Source organism: Vanellus vanellus (assembly GCF_965231255.1).
Source record: "Vanellus vanellus genome assembly, chromosome: 2".
Taxonomy (NCBI): Eukaryota; Metazoa; Chordata; class Aves; order Charadriiformes; family Charadriidae; genus Vanellus; species Vanellus vanellus.
The window spans coordinates 22,454,743-22,479,366 of NC_138906.1; the positions used below are offsets into that span (position 1 = coordinate 22,454,743).

The window sequence follows — 24,624 nt, forward strand, 5'->3', positions numbered from 1 at the left end:
TGTGATGCTTTTATATGCATTGTGTAAGTTATGTATAAATAATGTATAATAATATTAAGTATAATGCTTTAAATATTTGTTTGGCGTGGCATTTAGTACAAAACTTCCTTTATATTAGGTAAGAAATAAAGCATGAAAGGGGTCTTTTTAATCCTTTAAAATGATCTAAATACTGTATCTCACTTTCTGTTTTGAATATATTAACTAGGTTTTGATAAATTATTATCAGTCACTGTGAAATAAGAAATTTAGAAGTGACCTCAAATAAGCAGTGTCAAGTAAGACAATGAAAATGTAGGATTTAATACTAAAAACATTAATTTCATAATTTGTCACTTCATTAGATTCATTCATTTCAACAAAACTACTCAAATAAAGGTGGTTAGTCATATGCACAATTGTTTCCTAGACAAATGCATAATTTTTTGAGACTTTCAAGTCTCGTATACTTAAATATATATTTATATATAGGCAGAGATTAAACAGAAAGTTTAAGAATAATTGTGAAACGTATGTATTTATTCTTCTAATAAATCGTGTTATTGTAAGACCATTCATGCCAAGTTAACATGAGTAAAGAGAAACGTAATTTTTCCTTCCCCATTATAATGAAGAAAAGAAAATCCTCAAAGAAGAAGGAAATCCTTCACATTGCTAGGTAACAGCTGTCTGCCTTTGTTTTCATTCAGTATGGAGAACTGTCAGCTCTTTCAGGACATGAGAGTACTTCATCAAAGGAAACTACTGAGGATATGTCCAAGGATAGATGCTAAAACACCTAAAAGAACAGAGGCTAAAATACGCACTATTGTACCAGATAGGATTTTTTTCTGAAAATTAATGTGAATAAATGTAGCCCATTCTAAATATCAAGGAGGACAATTTCAATATCAAGTGGAAAATGTACCACATAAGAGGAAAAGAACAAAGGACAGAAGTAAAGGATGATTTTTCCTTTAGGTCTCCTTTGCTCAAGACTGCAAAAAGTGTCAGAAAGATGAATTTTCTAAGCCAACCAAACTGCTGAAGAGCTAAATTCCACCTTTAGGGTCCTCTTTCCTGAAAAGGAGTCTGTGAAGTATACAAGACAATATTAGCCATTAAAATGGGCCAACTTTAAAAAACAGTTATTGTTAAAGATGGCTGTTTTTTTCTTCTCTTTCTTCTCAGCCAGCAGCAGAGCAACATGCAACTGCTATGGGTTACTTATATTTTTGAAAAGCACCTCTTTTTACCCTTTTTTTGAGGGAAAGAGTATACTTTTGTGCAATGCTCAAACACATGATACATCTTCAACCTGCGAATGCCTCCACACAGAGTGAAGCATGCAATCCCTATGTCTCAGGTTCAACTGAGTGGGATATTTTCTTTAAACTGAAATACACTAGGAGTTAGAGGAGAACCAGTGCCACGTGTTAAACCAAGGGTAACTGCAGAAACAGCAGCAGATAGTGGAGTGCTGGGGTGAGCTATCAGAGGGTTTTGCACTGGCTGGGCCTCCCGTCAGTCCTTGCCCCAGCACCCTAATTCTGGAGGTGCCACAAAGGACAGTGTTGAGACCCTCAGGCCATTCTGACTTGTTCTTTCTTCTGCTTACTCTCCAGTTCTTCTGGTCCATCCACACGAGCATGACGGAAACAATATTCTCAAGACTGAGTCCCACTGTGATCTTTCTTTAAGTCTAAAATACTGACTATATCTAGGTTATTTCATCTTTCAGTTACACAATGCCAATGTCCAGTGTCTGAGGCACAGGCATAAAAATAAAATAAGAAAGTGTAATTCATTGCATGCGAAATATAATTGTCTGTAAGTTTTGAGGGTTATCTTTATTTTCACTTTGTGTAGTACTATTAGCAGCTACCCTTCAACTGGAACAATTATTTTTCATCCTCCTTATAAATCTTAAAATTATTCTTCAATATTCCCCGTCATGATTCACCACAATTCTCTCACATCGCTACTGAAGTGGGAACACTAAATAGGTGAGAAATAAAGTCCAATTTATAAAGTACTATTCACTTTCATTCCATGAAAATGAATGAAAAGAGCATGAGAAGACTCTCTGCACTCCTACCAGCACACACACAGAGCTAGCAGCGTAGGGTCAAGTCAAAGGGGTTCCTCTATAGACTTTCATATTGGCTTAGACTCCACCCAGAGATAAAACAGTATAGACCTAGCTATTTAAAATGTAATTTCAACATTTGCACATATTACTGATTTCAGACATGGCTCCTGCATGACTATTTAGGCAATTGAAAAGATTAAAGGTTCAGACCGTGAGTTAAAAAAACCTCATAGTCACAAATAGTTGCTAAAATCTCCTCACGAAATTTGAAAATAAAAGATTATTAGTGTCCTTTATCCTGCTTATCCTGAGTGTCACTAAAAGTTTTAATTGCCGCCTCCCAGAGGCAATGTAATTAATTATACGTGCACAATTTTCATCTATAATACACATTTAAGTGTTACTACCATGGTCAAACATGCATATAGATGTGTGCTGTATAATATTCATTTTAGAAGGAACAGGATCCCTAAAGCTACTTTCACATGGAGCTCTAAAGCCTTTCAGAATTACTAGAGACATCTTCCAGTAATTTTAATTTCTTTTTCCTCTTGATTGTACAGTAGAAACTGTGGCTTCTAAGCAAAGTTACCTTCAATTGAAAATAGCACGAGAAACATATAGCTCCTGAACTGTAGCTGATTTGTATAGTGATTTGAATCACCATTCAAATATCATGTCACTTAATGAATTTTCTGACAATAACTCATAGACAGTCTAAACTAGGAAGGTGTTCAAACAACAAACCCCAAGGCAGATTTCAGTCTCTCTCAAGTTAGAGAAGTAGAAGTCATAAATGTTGTATGTAGGGAATACATTTAGGAAAAAATAGGCAAAATGGTGCATTTCTGCAGACACTTAAAAAATTATTATCTGGATCCAAAACTTATTGATCAGGCCAGTCAGAGAAATAGAAAGCAATGGGAAGAAGAAAAATGCATGACAGAAAATGCTATAAACACTGTCACTAACCTGTACATCATTAAATATTCTTGTGAAAAGAAGCCATATAAATAATAACTAAGTCTTTAGTCATTTCTTGGATAGACCTGTTAGGTTTCACAATACTCATCAGCACATCGTCCTTCTAAAGCAATGCAATTCACTTACAGCAGGCTGCTGGATCTTCATCACTGCCATCAGAACAATCTGGGTGAGAGTCGCAGGCGGATCCAGGCTCCGTGGACTGCCCATCAGTGCAGGTGAATTCTTCTAAGGGGCAGAAACCTGGTGGCTCTGATGGTGTAGCATCCAAGAGCTGGATGCTATTCAAACATATGAAACTTGTCCTGCTCTGGAATGTTCCTTTAAACATAAGCTGTGGATTGTTACAGGTAAAATATTTGCATTAAAAGACAACAAACTGATTTTTATTTCCATAAACCAGGCATGTCCTGTGTGTAAAAAGCACTGGATATTTTCCATTACAAAACCATGAGAAATTTTCAATCAGAAGCTGAAATTTTGTATGACTACCTCATGTTGAATTTTCTGAAAATTTTCAGCTAAAAAAAATTTAACTAATTCCAAGAATGAAGTTAAGTAGAAGCCTATTTTAAAGAAAAACTCCTAATCTCGTAACCATTTGGTTAAAAAGTTGCAACACCTTTGTGCTTCAGAAGAGTGACCTGAAATGTAACATACTAAAGACTCCATCTTCTGCTCTGAAGTCTCTTCAGAACCTTGTTTTGCAGATGTCCAAGAGAAAAAAATTTCAGTTACCCTCACTGGTGAATAAAATGGGTTAGGAACAGTCCTTGGACACCAATTCCAACAGCATAGCTTAACAACCGCTATCTCTTTCACCACTTAGGATGGCTGCATTTAGCATATGCAGTGGGATTGGTTCCTGACTGCTGGTAACCCTTAAAACTGTTCCAGGCACTGTCTGGGAGATGGCCCATTTGCTTGAGTTAAAACCTTGGCAGGGACCAAGCTAATTTTTTAATTGTATGGGCTATTACATCTCAATCCTTGGGCCTGTGCCCTGGCCCTGCTTATTTTAGTGCTATTGGCATAGACATAGAGATTCAAGGAGCATTTCTGTCTCCTACAGAGCTCCCTTATGTTGATCAGATTTTACACAAGCTGATTTAGAGCAACAAAGGTACAGAAGAACGTCTCTTGCTGCTGGCCACTGTGGAGCCCAGCTATGCTGGGTCTCAAAGCAAGGACATTAACCTACTTGTACTCTCCAAGTTTCTTTTACCCAAGCTAAAGCAGCAAGCAGGAGGAGGCAAGCTTGGACTCATTAGAAAGATGAAGATTGCAATGAAAGAAAGCACTGAGAGGCATAGGCAATCCAGGAGGTTCTTGGATTGCATTGAGGACAACTTCCTTCTCCAAGTGGTTGAGGAGCCAACGAGGAGAAGAGCTATGCTGGATCTTGTCCTTACCAACAAGGAGGGGCTGGTAGACAGTGTAAAACTCAAGGGTATCCTGGGCTGTAGTGACCATGAAATGGTCGAGTTCGAGATCCTCGAGGCAGCGAGGAAGGTGCACAGCAGGCTGACCACCTTGGACTTTGGGAGAGCTGACTTTGGCCTCTTGAAGAACCTGCTTGGTATGGTGCCATGGGATGAAGTGCTGGAGAGAAGAGGGGCCCAAGAAAGTTGGTTAAAATTCAAGGACCACCTCCTCCAAGCTCAGGAGCAATGCATCCCTACAAAGAGGAAGGCAGGCAGAAAAGCCAGGAGGCCTGCATGGATGAACAAGGAGCTCCTGGACATGACCAAAAGGAAAAAGGAGGCCTAGAGGGAGTGGAAACAGGGGCGGGTAGCCTGGGAGGAATACAGAGGAATCGTTCGAGTAGCCAGGGATCGGGTTAGACAAGCTAAAGCCCAGATAGAACTAAATCTGGCCAGGGACGTTAAGACAAACAAAAAATCCTTCTTTAAGTATGTCAACAAGAAAAGAACGACTAAGGAAAATGTGGGCCCTCTCTGGAAGGAAACGCAAGAACTGGTTACCTGGGACAGAGACAGAGCTGAGGTACTCAATGACTTCTTTGTCTTCACTGGCAAGGACTGCAGCCACGCTGCCCATGATGCAGAACACAAAGGCGAGGATTAACAACCCCATGCAGCACTACAGGATTGGGGTGGAATGGCTTGAAAGTTGCCCTGCAGAAAAGGACCTGGGGGTGTTGGTGGACAGCCGGCTGAATATGAGCCAGCAGTGTGCCCAGGTGGCCAAGAAGGCCAACAGCATCCTGGCTTGTATCAGGAATAGTGTGGTGAGCAGGAGTAGGGAAGTGATCATCCCCCTGTACTCCGCACTGGTGAGGCCTTTTCACTGAAAGGGTTATTAAACATTGGAACAGGCTACCCAGGGAGGTGGTGGATTCACCATCCCTGGAGGTGTTTAAAAAAAGGGTGGATGTGGTACTTGGGGACATGGTTTAGAAGTGTTTTTTGTCAGGGTAGGTTAATGGTTGGACTTGATGATCTTAAAGGTCCCTTCCAACCTCAGCAATTCTATGATTCTATGATTGAGACAATGAGGAACCGGCCACTGTAGGTGAAGATCAAGTGTGAGACCATCTGAGGAACCTGAACATGCACAAGTCCATGGGACCTGATGAGATACATCCGCGGGTTCTGAGGGAACTGGCAGATGAAGTCGCTAAGCCACTAGCCATCATATTTAAGAAGTCGTGGCGGACTCACGAGGTTCCTGCCGACTGGAAAAAGGGAAACGTAACCCCTATTTTCAAAAAGGGAAATAAGGAAGACCCAGGGAATTACAGGCCAGTCAGTCTCACCTCTGTGCCTGACAAGATCATGGAGCAGATCCTCCTGGAAACTCTGCTGAGGCACGTAGAAAACAAGGAGGTGATTGGTGACAGCCAGCATGGCTTCACCAAGGACAAGTCATGCCTGACAAATTTGGTGGCCTTCTACGAAGGGGTTACAGCAACAGTGGACAAGGGAAGATCAACTGATGTCATGTACCTGGACTTGTGCAAAGCGTTTGACACTGTCCCACATGATATCCTGGTCTCTAAATTGAAGAGACATGGATTTGACAAATGGACCACTCAGTGGATAAAGAACTGGCCGGACGGTCACACTCAAAGAGTTGTAGTCAACGGCTCGATGTCCAAGTGGAGAGCAGTGATGAGTGGCATTCCTCAGGGGTCAGTACTGGGGCCTGTACTGTTCAACATCTTTGTCAGCGACATGGACAGTGGGGTCGAGTGCACCCTCAGCAAGTTTGCCAATGATACCAAGCTCTTTGGTGAGGTAGACACACTGGAGGGGAGGAGAGGGATGCCATCCAGGGGGACTTGGACAGGCTGGAGAGGTGGGCCCAAGCCAACCTCATGCAGCTCAACAAGGCCAAGTGCAAGGTCCTACATCTGGGTCAGGGCAACCCCAAGCACAAATACAAGGTCCTTTCCAACTCTAAACCATTCTATGATTCTATGGAAGAGGCAGAAAGCACAGTGGAAGGGAAGTTGCACAAGAGTATCCAACAAAATGGAAGAAAACTAGAACAGATGTGGTTTGGGGCATGAGCAGAAGACTAACACACTCGCTGAATCACGGGAATTAAGTTGGAGTGAAATCTCAAGAGGCATTTTTCTTTCTATGCAATAAGGATGATATATGTTATCTTCCTCTGAGACAATTTCTTCAAAATGACAAAAGCCTTCTAATACTCTCCATTCTTTACCAGTTCAAACAGCAGAATGCTACGCTGAAAACATTACATAGTCACATAACTAAAGACAGTAAATTTCCTTCCCTAAGAAAAAGTTATCCTGCTGTCTTTGTACAAGAATTCATGGGTTTGGCTTTCTACATATATAAATAAGACCTTAGCAGCCTTTTGGGGCTTTATTTTTAGATGCTATAGATAGTGTTACTACACATATGGTTGTTTATTCACACTTGTCCTTGTGGGAAAAGGAAAGACAGGCAACAACGGCTACTTATAACCTACCAGCTTGCTGAAATGCATTCATTCTAATATATGTCAAAATGTCAAGTCCTGCAGTGGGCTTAGTCTTTGTGCTTTCACAGAGATTACATTTCCAGCTGATTGCCGAGACAGTAAAATATGATGGTTATTTACAGAATTATGAAAAAAAAGTAAACGTAAAATTACTTAAAATAGAAACTTGTAAATAAATTTCAGAATTCGGTAGCTGCAACTTTGTGTTCTTCTTTATGCCTCAAAATTCAAGGGGAAGATATTCTCTCATAGTACTAGTTTACATCATTTGACTGAAATCCCACAAATGTCATTCACACCATCTCAATTAATAGCATTTATATTTAAATGAGTTGGGAACACCTGAGACAGACTCAGATGACTAAAGAAAACATGGTGAGATTTGAATTCCTTTTCTTACATGTGATTAAAAAGCAGCAGCTTCAACAGGATGGTTGTGTAGATGTTTTGTTGAGCTGTAACCAGAGCTTTACTCATACTGAAGCAATGAAGAACAACCAGACCTTCAGCATACGTATCATTTTAACAAATTTTTAAGTTTCCTAGAAGCTTTTTAAACAATCAGGTAAAGCATCTTCAAAAACTGAGCACGTGCCTTTTTCATTCATACCTTTAATTGTTCTAGCCCTGTTGGTAGCTGTAGATCCACTTTGACCCATTCCTTCTTAGTCATGATGTTGGTTTCCCATAAGACATGTTCCTCCTGTAAAATGTAGAATATGATGTTATAAAGCTAAATTTTGTTCCTCTATAAATTACCAAGGCCATTTCTTGTCCTCTTTTCATATCCTAGCCATATGACCACTATATACAAAATTGCTCTATGTGGGGAAATAGAGCTTCACATACTCATTTGCAATCTTTGCACTGAAACAGGACATGTTTACTGTGATTAAACAGGCTAATAATATAATTATCAGGAGGTGGCTTGGTAGAATTAAAGTGAATTAATATGTAAATTAAACCATGTTATTGCTGAATTTAACAATATGTTTCCATGGTGCTCTCTACATTATTTTCTTTTTCATAAATAACCGCTGATATTATGTTGTGTTATAATTAGATTTAGTTTCCTTAGAACTGAATTTGGGGTCTGTCAAAATTACCCAATCAACTGTGCTAAAAACTTTTTTCTTTTTTGTTTTTAAAAAACCTGTAAGGCAAACAGGCAAAGTACTACCTAAGGAATACTAGGTCATGTCCTGAGTTACCTCAATCCCCATTTTCACTCCGCCTCCTGAGACTCACAGCGAGATTTCCAAATATGGTAAGGCTCCTTTTACGCAAGCACTCCAAGCCCTTTTGTTTCAATAATCTGACAAAAATATCTCATGCTCATTCTGCTTCTGGTCATGATCCTAACTGGAACATGCTGAGGCCAGTATAAAGAAAAGAAATGTAACGATGTGAACTTTACATCTCTAAATAAAATCTTTTCAAGAATCAACTGAAAAATAGAGCAAATCCAGAAAGACAGAAAATAAAGCAGGAAAAGTTAATATAGTTTATACATACAAACATTCTTACCATTACAAGTATCAATAGCGCGACCCCTTTTTAGGATACTGTGCAAGGTAATGCTCATACCTTTTCCACAAAGGATATTGCCGAATTACAGGCAGTTCAGAAAAAGATGTGAAGCAGGGCAAGATAAATGTCTCTTGTATGGAGAGAAATTGAGAGGATAAAATCAATTTACCTTACAGGAGATGAATAAAAGGGGATATGATAGGTATGTGAAATGTTATCAATACTATAGACAAGGACAGTTATCTCTTTTCTTGTCTTGCAATATAAAAAAGAGGAGGAAGATGCTGTCTACTGCTTGGTAGACCGCGAGGTCTGAGCCAACAGAACAACACTGATACGATTTGTGACGAATAGCCAATTACTTATGCCCTTTTCTTACCAAGGCTTCAACTCTTATGAAATATTAGCAAACTTGGAAGACTAAATCTTTATTGAATGTGAAAGATCAATTTTGGAAAACCACAAGACAGGGCCAAGCCAATATCCCAATTTCGAACACTACATGACATAGGAGATCAAATTTGGATAAACCACATGACATACTTGATTTCAGAAATAAAAATCCTCTGTGAATTTCCACATCAGTATAGGATATAAGTATTTGTCAACTCAGCAAAATTCCTTCAATGTCAAGGAAACTTCATTCTGCTTAAAACTTGCTTCATTTTGCTAAATAATTCAGCTTCCAAAGAAAATTAGTTAACAGTATGAGCCTACAATAGCCACATATAAGGCAAAGAAAAGGATGTACTAGGAACCATAAATGGCAGGTTAAAACCGTAGCCTGTGGTTAAATGTCTGCTTTTAGAAATACTTTACTTAATGTATTCCCTGACACGTACATATATGAACCCTTCAAACACATTTGTATACCTTGTGGGAACACTCTACATTTGCTGTTTGTAGTGATTGGATACACCTGGATACTATAAATTTATTCTCATTCAATTAGCAGCTTAAATATCCATTCCCATGACCATCTTTCTCCCCAAAATTATTTTAATAAAAATGGCTTGTAGCAGTAAACTTGAGTTTTCTGTGCATGTGCTAGTATCCAGACCTTCTAGGGATTTTTTTTACATTGAAAGCTGTAAATCACCTCAGAGGCAACAACTTTTTTAACTGGCTGTTGTTCCAGACAGACATTTCCCTCTGATTTTATACAGCTCTAATAAACCAATTAACATTATTTCCCTTCCTCACAAAATTTTCTCTGTTGTATTCTTCCTGCCTGTCAGATTCTTCCACGTTTTTGATACAAATGGGTTAACCCTTCTAACACAATCCTTGTGTCTCTAGCCTTCTTTTAAAATGTTGAATGTATTGCTTTTCCAGTACTTTCCCTCAAGATTTATTTTGGTGATGCGGGGGAACAGGTGCTCAAAACACCTTCACTCTATTCCCCTTAATGTGAAATATTAATATCTATAAACAATTTTTTGTCAAACTGAAATGGGGGAGAATTGTTTCTTTTTCCTGCAATGTTTTTTTTTCCAAGATAATACTACTCAGAACTGAAGGACATTTCTCTACAGATACATTCACTGCTGTGCAACTGCACTCATCATTTTGTCTCTGCTTCTCTCATTTCAGACAGTAATTTGGAACAAATGCTTACTTGTTCCCCCACAATGATTAATGGGTCACCTTTAACTTCTGCAGAGGAGTGTACTTGCATGGTTTTTGCAAGTGTTTCTGAACACTTACAGAAATTTTAGTGCATTAGGGTACAAATATGCTTGCATATATAAACATCAGTTGAAATTATCTTTTATTGTGCGGTGTCCATCTGTTTTGTAAGCCATACAAGACATAAATACTAAGAAAATAGAAGGAAGAAATATAAGCCCATTATTTAATAGGAGGAATGAGCAAGTAAAGAATGGCACGTGATAGACCAACGTCAAAATTATCTTCTTTGGTTTCAGTTTTCACAGGAAAGTTTTAAATTAATCAGAAAGTTAACAGATGGTTAATATTGCCAATATTTTATTTTAGTAAGAGAGGTGATATTTCCAAACGTGAATGCAAACACAGACTGGAATAGAAGAACAACATTACAAATATATATAAGTCAGAAGTACTGAAACCAGAAGGGAATCAAGCAGTTTTAAGTAAAGGTTGCATAATGGGAGGAATATCTTACTATCAACAACTAACTCTGGGAACCTGAGGAGAACGTGTGGGAAACTAGAGAACTGGGAGAACAAAGGATATATATTACAGTTAAGGGAAAGATACAGACTATGCAATTATAGCCAATCAGCTGAAACCTGACAGCTCATACGACTTTGGAACAAATTGCTAACAATAATCTTGTAAGCAGCTAGAGAATTAGAAAGTGAGAAACCTACATTAGCTTTTTCTGATAAGGAGCAAGTCACGTTCAGCCAATGTAATCTATTTTTTTTTTTTTCATCATAAACAGAGTTGAAAAAGTAGAAATTACTTTATTAAAGCTTTTAACATAATCACATAGGACATTCTTCAAGCAAATTAAGGAGATTTGGGGCAGATGGAATGACTGTGAAGTGGGTGTACAAATAGGATCGTATTTGTACAATCAACCTTATTTTCCTTCAAACTAAAAGAAAATGATAATAGGGCTCTGTACAGGTCTGTTCCAGGGCACAACATATATACAGTGCTGACTAACTGTTTGGATAGTGGAATGAAAAATAAAATTTTTAAAAATATGGGTAACGCTAAATTGAGATGAATTACAAGGACTCTGAAAGACATCATTAGAGTTTAAAATAATCTCAGTGTACAAAAACCAGTTTCAAAGCAATAACAAAAAATTCAAAGATATGTAAATCACAATTAGGAAAGAAAAATCAAATAATCAAATGCAGTAGTACCAAAGGAAGAGTAACTTTGCTAAGCCTGAAATAGAACAGGAAGAGTCTTGCAGATTACCATGGACATCGAGTTAAATATAAGTCAACAACAGGTTACTGTTGACAAAAAGAGTCCATTTTTTCCTATCCTTCTTTGTACCCAAGAGCAATTTAAATTCCCCGTCTTCCAACTGATGGCATAATGTCTATATTAGAAAATAAGTTCATTCATCTTTGGCCTCTCTGTGGAAAGGGTGAGGAAGGGTAGGGATACTTTTGCAACATCTGTGGTGCTTGTCCTCCAAGAACTGTACTGAGAACTGTACATTAAACATAATCCAGTCTCTCATTGCATCAGGCCTGTTGGTACTGGGACATCGCAAGAGTTATTCAGAGATAAGAGGTTCTGACCAATAAATATAGTAAAAGGAGGTGCAGGGAAACTGCGTGGTACTGGACGATGCAATTGAGAGGTTATTTTGAATTACAGCCTTCAGGACAGCAGCTCTGCTGTCTTCCAGGGTCAGAATCAGCACTTGGCTCTCGCTTCTGTTTCTCAGTATTTGGTTAGTTTTGAAGACTCATTTGTTTTTTATAAACAACTTAATGATTCAGTAGCAAAATGTGTAAAAGCTACACCTCCCTTCTTTTCAGTTTAAGAAGTCTTAAATATGAGTTTTATTAATGTTAAATATGGGTTTTGGTTTTGAACCTATCAGCAGAAGCCTATGTTTCTGAAGGTTTTTCTGGCAAATTTTGCAGTATGAGTAAGTCATATGAGCTTTAAATAAGTCTATATGCAATAAATACACTTCTCACTGAAGGAGAAATTCAATAACTAAAACACCAACGGCTAAGAGAAGCTGTGGAAACAGAGGAGACTGAACTGATGTAATAACTGCCAAAAACATTCTTCTAAGGAATATGTAAGGAACTGACTAACAATTAAATTTAGGCTCCCAATTCTATGGGAACTCAAATGCCAGATTTCTCAGGTTTTCAGCTCACACAATTTTCTCCGTTTTCAGGGAAAGAAAACTCTTAAATCGGATCCATTAACGCTATTTAGGTGAATCATAGAAATCAGTATTACTTTTCTGTCTCAAGTTTGCCATGGGCATCATACGTGGGAATTTATTGGCAAGTACCATGGCACAAATCTTCATGCATTCTGACCAGAACACCGATTTTGTTATGATTCCCTGATACAGTAATGGGTCATAGAAAAATACAACTATTTCCTTTTATAAATGAAAAATGAGCAAGAGCCTGGAGTTGTTTTCATAAATACTTGAAGACAGAGTGGGAAAGAAATAAGGTCTTCCTATATTTAGACCCCTTGATAGTGTTACACCTCAGGGGTTTTTTTCATCTTATCTTTGTGAATGAAGTGGATCTGTCTTTTTTAATACTTGTATTGTTGGGTGAAACTAATTCAACTCCAACACCAAGATATGAGAGACATTAACTTAATGAGACCAGCTATACTGCTCTTGCTTTCATTAAGTAGCAGTACAATAGCATCAATATTAAGTTATTAAACAAGACTTTCAAAAGGGAACATTCTAACAGCAGAAAGCCTTCGCAAGGCAAAGGAGTTAAGAAAGATGGAAAAAGTAATCATTGCTCAACTGGCATTCGTGCTTCAGTTTGACATGGCTATTTTATCTAATAATAGGTAGAAGAAAGGAAAATTACTGCTCTAAAACATTGGCAAAGCAAATCAGGTGGCTAAGAAAGAGCTTTCCAGACATCCTGAGCCAGCAACTTTTTTTTTTCCTTTGTCTCCACAGCAAAAAACACTTATTTTTCCATTTCCAGAATGGGAAGAAGGCTAGAAAAGCTGTTACTATAGATTTTCCCCATGAAATCGCCAAATTATTTAATTCTGTAATAGTTGGAGTTTGCCCTTGAAGTCTTATTGCAGAACATTCACCCACCAAATTAGTTTATAGCTGAGATGGCAAATACCCAGGTTTTAAAATTGCATAGGTCAATGGGACGATACCAAGTTACTGTTTTGCACAAACGTAGGGTGGAGGCACGTGCTAGCAGGCATCCTTCCCTGCGTTTTGGCTGGTAACACCTGGGCTGCCGTATCTTTACTCTTTGAAAATGAATGCGTGTTTCTTCTTACCCGATCGGTAAACAGCACTGCCTTGAGAACGCTGCTGTCTGCCATGGAGTAATGAAACTGCAAACGGCAACTCTTGCTGGAGCAACGACACGTGGAGCTGTTAAGATAAGCACTTTTGTATAATGCATTGTCATTAGCTTCTAACCACTCAAAATGGCCTGAAAAATAAAAAAGAAAATGCAATTTTTCACAAAACATTTTCATAGACTGAGAAAACATATATAAGGACTGTATTCCTGTAATTAAACGATGGACCCATCCGCACAACAATGGAATCTGATTGTCATGCTGATGATGTGACTTGCATGTCATCTAAGTGTTTCCTATTAAAAAGGTAGATATATATCTTCATTTAACTCACAAATAGCCCCAACCAAGAATTACATCAGTTGACAGAATCTTGAAGTTGTTACTTTGCGTGTTGAAAGCTGTAAACAGTCCCACATTTAGCTCAACCTCCTTACGTTTACAACCATTCAATACCTATGCACAAATTTATTTGGAAATCAGTTTTCTTCCTTCTTCCATTATGGTTTCCCGGAAATATGTTTTTTACAGTAATAGTTCTGGACTAACTCAAAATAAAAAAAAAAAAAAAAAAAAAAAGGCAGGTGGGGAAGCGTTCTGCCTTACTGCTGCAGGAGGCAGTAGCATCTCTGCCATGTAATCAAGGTCTTTACTTCTCAGCCAGAATTTCTGCACCAAGATGTTGGAAGCATATTGTCCTTCCATCTGAAGGAGAAAAGCAATTTGTGCTCTTCTTAACCTACTGCCCCTTATAAAAGAATTCCTACAGAGATCTAAAAGAGTACACCATCCCCTCAACAGTGTCTTATATTTGTCAGAAATAAAAAGGCTAAATACTTTTTATCAAACATATCAGTACGAATACTTTATATCCAGTGTATACTGAGTCACTGAATATTTTGCTGCCCTCTGAAGCAGCTATTAAAATAATAAACAAGGACTCATTAAAGGTCTTCTGTCTGTTATTTCTCTGTTCATGTCTCTAAATACAACTTATCTCAAATGCAGGCGTTACAGTTTATTTCAAGCTGAAGGGATAAAGTGACATTTCACAAGGAAAACATTCAATTTTTTTAAGGGACCCCATTCTTTTCCTTTTATTGCCAGTTTATTCTTTGCATTAAGCAATGTTTTACACTGAAATATGTGGTTGCAATTTCATCGGAATTAGGTTTGTAATTTCATGCCATAGTGGCTAACCTTGATGAAAGGAAACATTATAGATTTAACCCATCATTCCGTTTTACAGAGGTCAACAAAACATCTACACTTCTATGGCTACTGCCTTGTGCAGAAGAGAAATGTGCATCAACATTAGACTTTATACTACCAGCTCTTTATCTAACTTCAGAATTCTCTGATGCCATTATAAAACCAACCAATTTTATTTTCTGAGCCTAATGATAATTAACATTCCTTTTCCTCTTTCAGTTTAAGTTCCTGAATCTTTAAAAACAGGGCAAAGTGGAGCAGACATGATTTTTAGATAAGAAAGCAAGTGAACTACACTAGATAAATAAAAGTTCTATGAAACATCCAGAATGACTGTGTGCCCACAAGCGATACTGACTGTTCTTCAGGGAATATGTTTTATGCAAGTATTGTGCATGCTTCTGAGGCAAATTTCAGAAATTAAGACTCCAGATACTCCTGTCCAGTAAACACTGATTTATTTTGTATTATTTTTTGCCTCTTCTCTATAGCCTGAAAAAGTAGAACCATGTCAGTTTAACTGAACGGGCAATAAACTATGCTAATCTACTTATTTGTTTCCCCTCTTCCAGTTGTCTTCTTTTATTATTATCTTTAGCCAACATCTCTCAAGTAGCTTTCTAAAGATTAATGATATTAGGAACATTTTTCTCTCATTTGTTACAAACTTTGAGGCTCTTCTCTAAGGTCTGAATTTCCCTCAGTCCAAGATGCTGCATAACATGTTAGTGTGTTTGGGCTCCGACCTTCTTTATTTCCCGTTCTCTTGAATTTCCGTGACTTTCTGTTTTTGAAGTGCCACAATTCCCCATGTTTTTACAAGCAGATCAGGAATCCCAGAAAAGCCACGTCATTCCAGCCAATTTGGTAGTAGGATTATCGAGTCACAGAGATGTGTGTGTGTTTCTGGCAAGAGCTGCTGGGATCGTTGCCAGGACAAAGAGTGTCAATATCTTTCCATAAAGCCTTTTATTTTCTCCATGTGGCTGCTTAATCAGGTATTAGATAAACAGACTTGTTTCTTTCAATTTTAAAGAAAAATTTTGTCCGTTATAAGCAAAATCTTTGAGATCTGTGGAAAGATCAGCCACTGACAGCAGTGCAGCCCAACTAGAAGCAGATCTTACAGCTTATTGCTGAGGTGGCCCAGTGTCTTCCTAGATGGGGTGGGCTGGTGAGCCTGCCTGTATCCTGCTACACCAAAAAGTCAAAGCCTATAAATATTTAGTTGTTTGCCTCCATCTTAACCATTTTCCAACTCAAATCTTTTCTTATGCCTACTGTAATTCATGGGTTTGAATTTCACAAAGTACACAACTTTGAGCCTATTCTACTAGTTTTAGAGCACCAGCTGAGCTTTCAGGTAAAATTGAGCCACAGAGTGGGACCCTTTCTTCCCCAGCAGAGAACTGTTCAGTCTCTGAACTGCTTCCCTGCAACCTTCCCACTCAACCATTTTGAGGAAAGAATCTGAACTGAAATTGTTTCTACTCTTTAGAGGTAATTTTTCATGAACTTACAAGTCATGGATGAAATCTTGAAGAATAAAAAAAATTTAGTGGAATCACATTTACTAAAGATTTGGCCTTTTTTTCCTGTTTAAACTTGAGGGATTTTTGTCATTAGTTATCTGAAATGTTAGGTCTAAAAGCCTTAGGGCTTCCTTTGATTTCTTTTTGCATCTCATAATCTTTTTTTTTTTCACTATGGAGAGAATTGGTTTCATTAATTTCTTACTGAAGAAGTGTTACCCCAGATGTAGGAAACTAGATTGATCCAATGTAAGAAGAATGAACTATGGAAACTACATCGCATCCTGGAAATATCAATAAAGGAAAAAAACACCACCAACAAAGTATTTTCTGAACAGTATTGCAGGGGAAAATAAAACCTCTGTAAGAACTTTTGACACTAGAGAAATTAAGAAGAAAAGTAACAGAGAAAGTGCCTACAAGACAACACTGGAGAAAAGAAGCAATAAAAGAACAAAGAAGAAAAGTCCACCAAGGACAGAAAGTATTTTATTAAATTTAAGAATACCAGGAAAGGGGGATTATTCAAAGCCTATAAGCAATCCTTTCTTTATAAATATAATTGTCTAGACCTGTGCTTTATAATTTAGTTTCCTACCTCTCTTCTATTTATAGTAGTGAAAGCTTTGATCAAGATCAGAAACTAAAGCTTAGTCAAGCTCTATTTGCATTGCAAGTTTGAGCCTGCAAGCATGGCATTTTTGCAGTTCGCATACCATTTCTTTAGTTTTTAGAATTTTAGTTAATATTCAACTTTTTCATTTATGCCTCAACAAGTCTGCATGAGTAGAAATACTGAATGTATTAAGAGGGGAGCAATCATAGTTCAGATTTCTCAATACTTTCCAATATTGATGAATTAAATTCTGTGTGTTGTCTTGACAGTTATTTCTTCTCATATTTTCTTTTTTTTTTTCTTTTTTTTCTTTACAACATGGAAGCACGGGGAAGTGCTTCCAAGCAGTTGTTTGTGTTGTCCGTTCAGCCTAGTCAACTACCTGTGCATATTTATACAATAATGCCCAAGCACCTATACAACAGATGTTTCAAAATGTGTTCTGTTTCAGCAAACATTGCTTGTGACCTGGTCCTGTAAAAGACACTTACATAATCTCAGTACTTTTTCTATTAGCACAATATTGCCATAAAAAGGAAATCCATACCCATTAATAGCCCTTGAGGTATCATGTTAAGGTATGGCACTGATATAATGCCTTTCAGGGACACCTTTAAAATAAAATAAAATGAAAAGTCTCATTTTTGTTAGATAGCCCAGTGGAAATTGAAAGGTGCTGTGGCTCTTTTTTTTTTTTTTTTAAAGCTAAGAAAAAATATCTATTATACTGGTCTATGTGCTCACTGTAGTACACGTTAACCTGTAAAAATTCGTCTTAATAGAGTGTATACGCTAAGCACTTCTGGTTCTGGTTGCTATTCCATTATATTTTGACTTACAGTTACTAAAGTGTGTTGAAAAGCATGCCAAAATTTATTTAAAAAATCTTTCCAAAATGAAAACAACATCTAAGCATCCATTCTGCTGCTATCGATGAGATGTACACCCTTTCTGTAGGCTGAAAGTTTAAGCAGTAATCTTCACACTATCAGTTCTTCAAAGCTACATCACAAATTATACCATTACAACTAGTGCTGCTTAACCCCTTTGAAGGCAGTCTCAGTAGACGAGCCCAATGCTTAGCTGGCAAGGTGATACCATTTCACATTACAACACTTAGACATTTATATCCATTAAGCTTTCAAAAACCTTTCCCATAAACCCATAGACAAGCACTACACAGTGACTTCAAAAACAAACCAGTGCTGCTCTTTACTTTTGAAAATTACAGCTGGATTAATTTTGGTTTTAAGAGTAATAAACTATTTTGGATAATAAATGTCTCTATACAACTCCCCTAATTAAAGGTTTGAAGTGAAATTCCTGACTTTTTGCTCCAACATAGTAGTACTACACAAGTAAAACTGCCAAGCATCAAAACCAAAACAAACCAGAAAAGATATACAGGAGGGCTGCAGGCTCAGATGGATTTAATTTAATTTCACCAAACTGTTGCATAGATCTCATAGAAAGAATTAATTGGAGAATATATCAATTATTAGTTTATATGGGAATTCTTACATTGAAATCTTTCACATTTTCCCAGCATGTGTGTTCACAGCACCGTTACAAAATGGTCAAAGCAAAAGCTAATTTAAGTACAAAATACATACAATTACTCTTCATGTTTTTATTCAGTTTCTACATCGGGTCACCATCGTGTCCTGAAAAGCACCGTATTCTTCATGACAGCTTGTAATTGCGCCTTAACTTAAATTTCCCACCTTCAGTGCTGTTGCTCCAGTCGTTCAGGGGGGAACAGGAGGCAGCCTTGTGCCCAGCTTGCAGTCGTGCCCACGCAGCAGGCTCAGCCGGCTGTTCCGAAGGCCACCCGCACACGCCAAGATCAAAACTGGAAGTCTGCGGTGCTAACAGACAAAGAAAAACAGTCACTTAACCTCTTAAGAAGTCATTATTTATGAGACTACTTCCCATTAGAAACGTATGCTTATTAGACTACTTGTCAATACTTCTGCCTCTGGTTACTTCAGAAGAGTTGTGTGTCACCGAGAGCCGTCTAGTATTTCAGGCTGCCATCTTTAATTATACCATTTTAAAAAATCATTGCATAAAGATGGATGCTTCTTTCAGAGCAATGGAGTGCTATTTGTGTTAGCTAGTTGTTGCAACCTTCATGAATTCACTTCTGCGTAGAGAGTTGCCAGGAAACATTAAAAAACGACATGTCATAACAAGAAATGCTTGTTTCTTTTCTAGATGATAGTCACAGAAAAATCACTTCTAACTGAGAATTTAAACTCAGCAACATCTCCATAATACTTGCAACAGAATGCTTCTTTTTAGAACCAAAAAAATTCTGAATAGATCACCACATATTTTCAAGAACTTTTTAAGGGCAAATCATGCCTGACTAACATAGTGACCTTATAGAATGGAGTAACTGCATCAGTGGACAAGGAAAGAGCTACAGATGTCATCTACCTGGACTTCTATAATGCCTTTTATATGGTCCCCCACAACATTCTTACCTCTAAATTGGAGAGATATGGGTTTGATAGATGGACTGTGAGACTGATAACACCGCATCCAAAGAGTTACAGTCAATGGCTCAATGTCCACTTGGAAACCAGTAATGAGTGGTATCCCTCAAGGGTCCATATGGGGACCAATACTGTTAAATATTTTCATTATGACGTAGATAGTGGGATTAAGTGTACCCTCAACAAGTTTGCAGATGACACCTAGCCGAGTAGCGTGGTTGGAATGCTGGAGTGAAGGGATGACATCCAGAGGGACCTTGACAGGCTTGAGGAGTGGGTCCATGTAAACCTCATGAAGTTCAGCAAGGCCAAGTTCAAGATCCTGCACCTGGGTCAGGGCAACCCCCAGTATCAATAAGGGTTGGGGGAAGAAAGGATTGAGAGCAGCCCTGCCGAGGACTTGGGGATGCTGGTGGATGAAAAATTGGACATGAGCTGGCAATGCGCACTTGCAGCCCAGAAAGCCAACCCTGTCCTGGGCTGCATCAAAAGAAGCGTGGCCAAGAGGTTAAGAGAGGTGATTATTCCCCTCTACTCTGCTCTTGTGAAACCCCACCTGTAGTACTGCATCCAACTCTGGTGTCCCTGGCATAAGACAGACATGGACCCATTGGTGCGGGTCCAGAGGAGGGCCACAAAAATTATCAGAGGGCTAGAACACCTCTACAGTAAGACAGGCTGAAAGAGTTGGAGTTAGTCAGCCTGGAGAAGAGAAGGCTCCAGGCAGAACTTATTGTGGCCTTTCAATACTTAAACAGGTCTTATAAGAAAGACGGAGAGACTTTTTACCAAGGCCTGTAATGACAGGACATGGGGCAATGGCTTTAAATTGAGAGTAGATTTTGATAGGATATAAGGAAGAAATTTTTTATGATGATGGTGGTGAGACACTGGAACAGGTTGTCAAAAGAAGTTATGGATGTCCCATTATCAGAAGTGTTCAAGGTCCAGTTGAATAAGGCTTTGAGAAACCTAATCTAGTGGAAGATGTCCCTGCCCATGTCAGTGGGGTTAGACTGGATGATCTTTAAAGGTCCCCTCTAACCCAGACTATTTTATGATTCAATGAAGTTTGAAATGCCAGATTATAGCTACAAAATTTGTGTAATTAATAACGGCTACAGAAAGAAAGTCATGATTTTATGCAGGATTGCACTATGAAACTGGAAGTTCCATTTCTTAATATTATTGCAGGGCAAAGGCAATCTTTTCAATAGCAGTCAGGGTATCTCAGAGAAAACATGGAGATTCCTAACTGTACAGACGAAACACTTTTATGTCAGTATGCATAGACAGTAATGTCTACTGCATCTCAGAATTATTGTTATTCACAGTACTGACATCTCAGTGAAATGTCCTGTCCAACTCATGCTACAAACCTCTCATTTCTTCCTTGTTGCAGTCTTGCATAAACGTGTGCACTTTTTTCAAACCATGTGTATTAAGTGAGAAGAGCTTGGGGAAAACATTTCCCATGGAAAATGCAAATTCTAGAACGGTCTAGAAAAGGATGGATTTTGTCAAACTTCAACACTTGATAAAAGTTGCAAATACTCGCAAAATGTATCAAGCTGCTCTTTAAACACTTTTTAATTATCAAAACAAAATATTTTGATTCATTCTGCATCTTTTTCATTTAGTTGTAAATATTTCTGATGTTGGTTGTTTTGACAATAACCTCAGTCTCTTGGGACAAAATACCTATTTTCCAGCTCTTAATTCTGCAGCATGTCAGGCAACAGTTAAGATTAGTATTTTAGATTTTCCAACTCCCATCCCTGTAGCAGTTCCTCTGAAAGACCCTGCATCTGGTTCTGCACCTGTGATATTAAAGGCAACATCTTTGCATGATTAGAATTAACTAAGGAATTAAGTTTGAGGTGTTTCCAGGTGAAGTATTCATACTGAATTTTTGTCAAAAACTATACATTATAAATAATACATATAAAATTACTCCAGTTTTCCAGAAAAAAAAAATAATCCAACACCTAGCTTTGCAGAGCAGGTATATCACTTTTGCATTACAAGTGATTTAATGAGGACAAAACCCTCACTCTCCCTTATAGCAGTCCACTTTCAGGCTTTGGGGTTATTTGCTTTCATCCCTATGGCAAGATCAGACTGACAGCCTTAAAGTTCTTCGCATATATAGTTCGTCGGGAGCCAAAAGGGAGTTCTGCAGGGCAATCAGACACTTTGATAAGAATATGATGCCCTTGAATAGGTCTACTAAAGGTATAATTAAAGGAGATTTTGTGTTACTTATGTTTTACAGAATAAACTTAATATTTTTTATTTGTCAGCTAAAGTATTTTTTCTACAGTATGTATGCAATTGTATAATAAAAAGCTGTGGTGCTTTTGAGTGATAACTGAAAAAAAATGGCAGCTGCTGGGAAAACTACAAACTAAAGTATGTTAAGTTGCTATACTGAAGACAGAGGTTTGGTTGCTTTTTTTTCGAATGAGGGAATCATAGAATGGTTTGGATTGGAAAGGACCTTGAAGATCATCGAGTCCCAACCCCCCTGCCATAGGCAGGGACACCTCCCACTAGACCAGGTTGCCCAAGGCCGCTTACTGTCTAGCAGAACTGGACAAGAGACTGAAGAGGGGCAGTTGGGGAGACAGCGGAGGGGGAGAATGGAAGATAAAAAAAACTTAAAACTTAATGAAATTATATTTATATTTAGCCACCACAGTTTGTATCAAGAAACTCCTGAAAGCACAAATACTTAAGCTATTTTACTCATGACCCTAAAAGCGCAGCCATATTAATGAATACAAATTCACAGGTCATTTCTTATGTGCATTTACACTGGGATTGAAAATCATGAAGGGTACAATAAAAATGCAAGTTTTAACTACAAATTTCATGCAATTAAAGCGGTCTTCATTTAAAGCACACTTATCAAGACTTTCCATTAGAACTAGAGAAAAAAGTAATGGTTGCTTGAACTTTAAATAAATCTGACCTTTTGTTTTAATTATTGGAAAATGTTCAGTAGTAAAATTCCTCTTTCAGGGAAAAAATGAAGATCCTTTCACCCTGTTTTTGGCTGCTGTGAGCAATTTAGATGTCACCTAATGAAGTTTACTTTCCCTAATGGGGAAGCACAGGATAAGAACTGGTTCTCACTAGAATATACCTAAGGTATCTTAACAGTGTGGCAGCTTAATCTGTATGCCAAACTACATACCTTAACAGCTGCTGTGTAAGGTAAGTTTGACATCTAAATTTATAAGTTCAGCTGAGTATACGCTCTTTCTGTTTCTTTTTTTTTTCCGCTCTCTGAAACAGTATTTCATCTCCATAGCTGATCTTTTTTCAGTTTTGTTTGCTTTAGAAGCACTTTGTTTATGAAAAAAAAAGCCAATATATTTGTACAGAGAGATTTATATCCTCCTGTGGGAGCTGGTTAAGCAACTGTATAGGTTGCTAGAATCTAGCAATGCATTTTTTCCCATTTTAAACCTGCCCTTTAATCTGCAGAAATCCTCCAAGGAACAGAGAGAAGTTGGGAGAATCACACATCTGTTCTCTCTTCATTATCAGTTTCAAATTCATTTTTTCAAAGAAAGCACACTGTAAACTTACCTGAGTTCATAGACAAGTATACCCAAAGCTATAAATTAACACTCATGCTCACTGGAGTAGTACTGATAGAAAACCTCTACAAACCAGAAGAGTAAGATGGACCATGGCGTGAAAATACATAACTTCTGCTTCTGCAATTCTGCTTTGTAAGAAAGTTGAAACATGAAGAGACTGCATGAAGCTCAGTTACCTGAGACTTCATTTCCCCAATACAGATCCCCTTTGAAATAAATACCTATGCCTGCCCGAATCATTACACCAGGATTGGTATCTTGCTCTCACTGTGATCTGCCTACAATTGCTCAACACGTTAATATTTTAATAACCACGTGCATCTCTTTTCAAGAGTTTTTCCTACTGGGAAATCTAGAGAGCTGTATTTTAGACCACAGTACACAAATCACGTAACCTAGCTTGGTTTGTGTCAAACACTGCATTCCATACCTCAAGCTAAATTTAAAGACCAAACCCTCAGTGCCTGTGCTACGACTCGGAGGCAGAAAACAAAGGGGGTGCTTTGAATCAGGAGTGTGCTCATCTGAGGATGTGACATAGGTGCCACACTGCAATCTCCTTGTGCGACAGAGAGCAGCAAGCAATCTCGTTTGTGCTAGTATGGGTTGGATTCCTTTCCCATGAAAATAAGTTGGGTTGAAAAGCAAAATAGGAAATGTTTTGCTAAAGAATCCCGCCATGCGCGGATGGTCTGGCGGCAGAGCTGACCAGCCTGACATTACAGCTCTTGGATGTAGCAGAGCGGAACAAAATAGCCCCGCTACACAGCTGAGAGTCAGGACCTTCAGGCATTTAAAAATACGCACAAGTGCCTTGGGAATCTCCCTAAAGTTGGCTCCGAAGCTTTTCCTGAGCTGGCTGGACACATCAATTCTTTGGCCAAAACCAGTAGATTTTTTCTGCCTGCTGAGGCCTTAGTGCTCTCCCGGCTGCAGGAAGCTACATTTGTACTGTACCAGATTTCTTAAGGTATTTATTGTCATTCTTTGTAACTGCGTTTAGACGCGATATGACAGATGATGGTTTAGAGGAATGCAAATAAGCCGCATGAAAACACTTACAGAGTTAAGAAAGCCTTTGAATACCAAAAGGGTTTCCTTTGTACTTTCTCTTCTAATCCAAGGGAAACACGAAGTAAAATGATCTGTCTCCTGAAAAACAGGCATTCTTACCACATGCCAGAGAACATCCTTCACCGAAAGTAATATCATCAATGGCAACAGTTTCGTCTTGTCTCTGGGTCTCCACCATCCCCCAAAATATAACCTGCAGAGATTAACAACAAGTCAACAAGAAATGGCATTCACCAATGTCACAGACAAGAGAAAAAACCTTCCAAGATATGCCGGTCTAGTCCATAGAGTTTCTATTAGAAATACAAAAACTCAAATCATCCATTTAACAATTTTGGAGGATCAACATCCTGGCTTTTTCACGTATCTGTAGCTTGTCAGTACAGACACATTGTCTAATCTTCTAATTTAAGAGTGCAGTAGTATTTTACAGAAAGGATCTGAAAACCTCAATAAATACATTAAAATCTAAGCAAGGATCACAACAGTTAAGAAATGCAAAGTATTTTGTGTT

General features: G+C 38.1%; 1 protein-coding gene across 1 annotated transcript in view; it reads right to left on the reverse strand.

Moving 5' to 3' along the window:
* Positions 1 to 24,624, reverse strand: part of MALRD1 (MAM and LDL receptor class A domain containing 1) — a gene marked incomplete at both ends in the record, with an annotated part of 280,930 nt that overhangs the window by 240,645 nt on the left and 15,661 nt on the right. Inside the window, 5 exons of the mRNA XM_082479776.1 lie at positions 3,182 to 3,389; positions 7,641 to 7,733; positions 13,538 to 13,695; positions 18,649 to 18,792; positions 24,210 to 24,303. Of these exons, the coding sequence (XP_082335902.1) occupies positions 3,182 to 3,389; positions 7,641 to 7,733; positions 13,538 to 13,695; positions 18,649 to 18,792; positions 24,210 to 24,303 (697 nt within the window). The remainder of the gene's footprint in view (positions 1 to 3,181; positions 3,390 to 7,640; positions 7,734 to 13,537; positions 13,696 to 18,648; positions 18,793 to 24,209; positions 24,304 to 24,624) is intronic.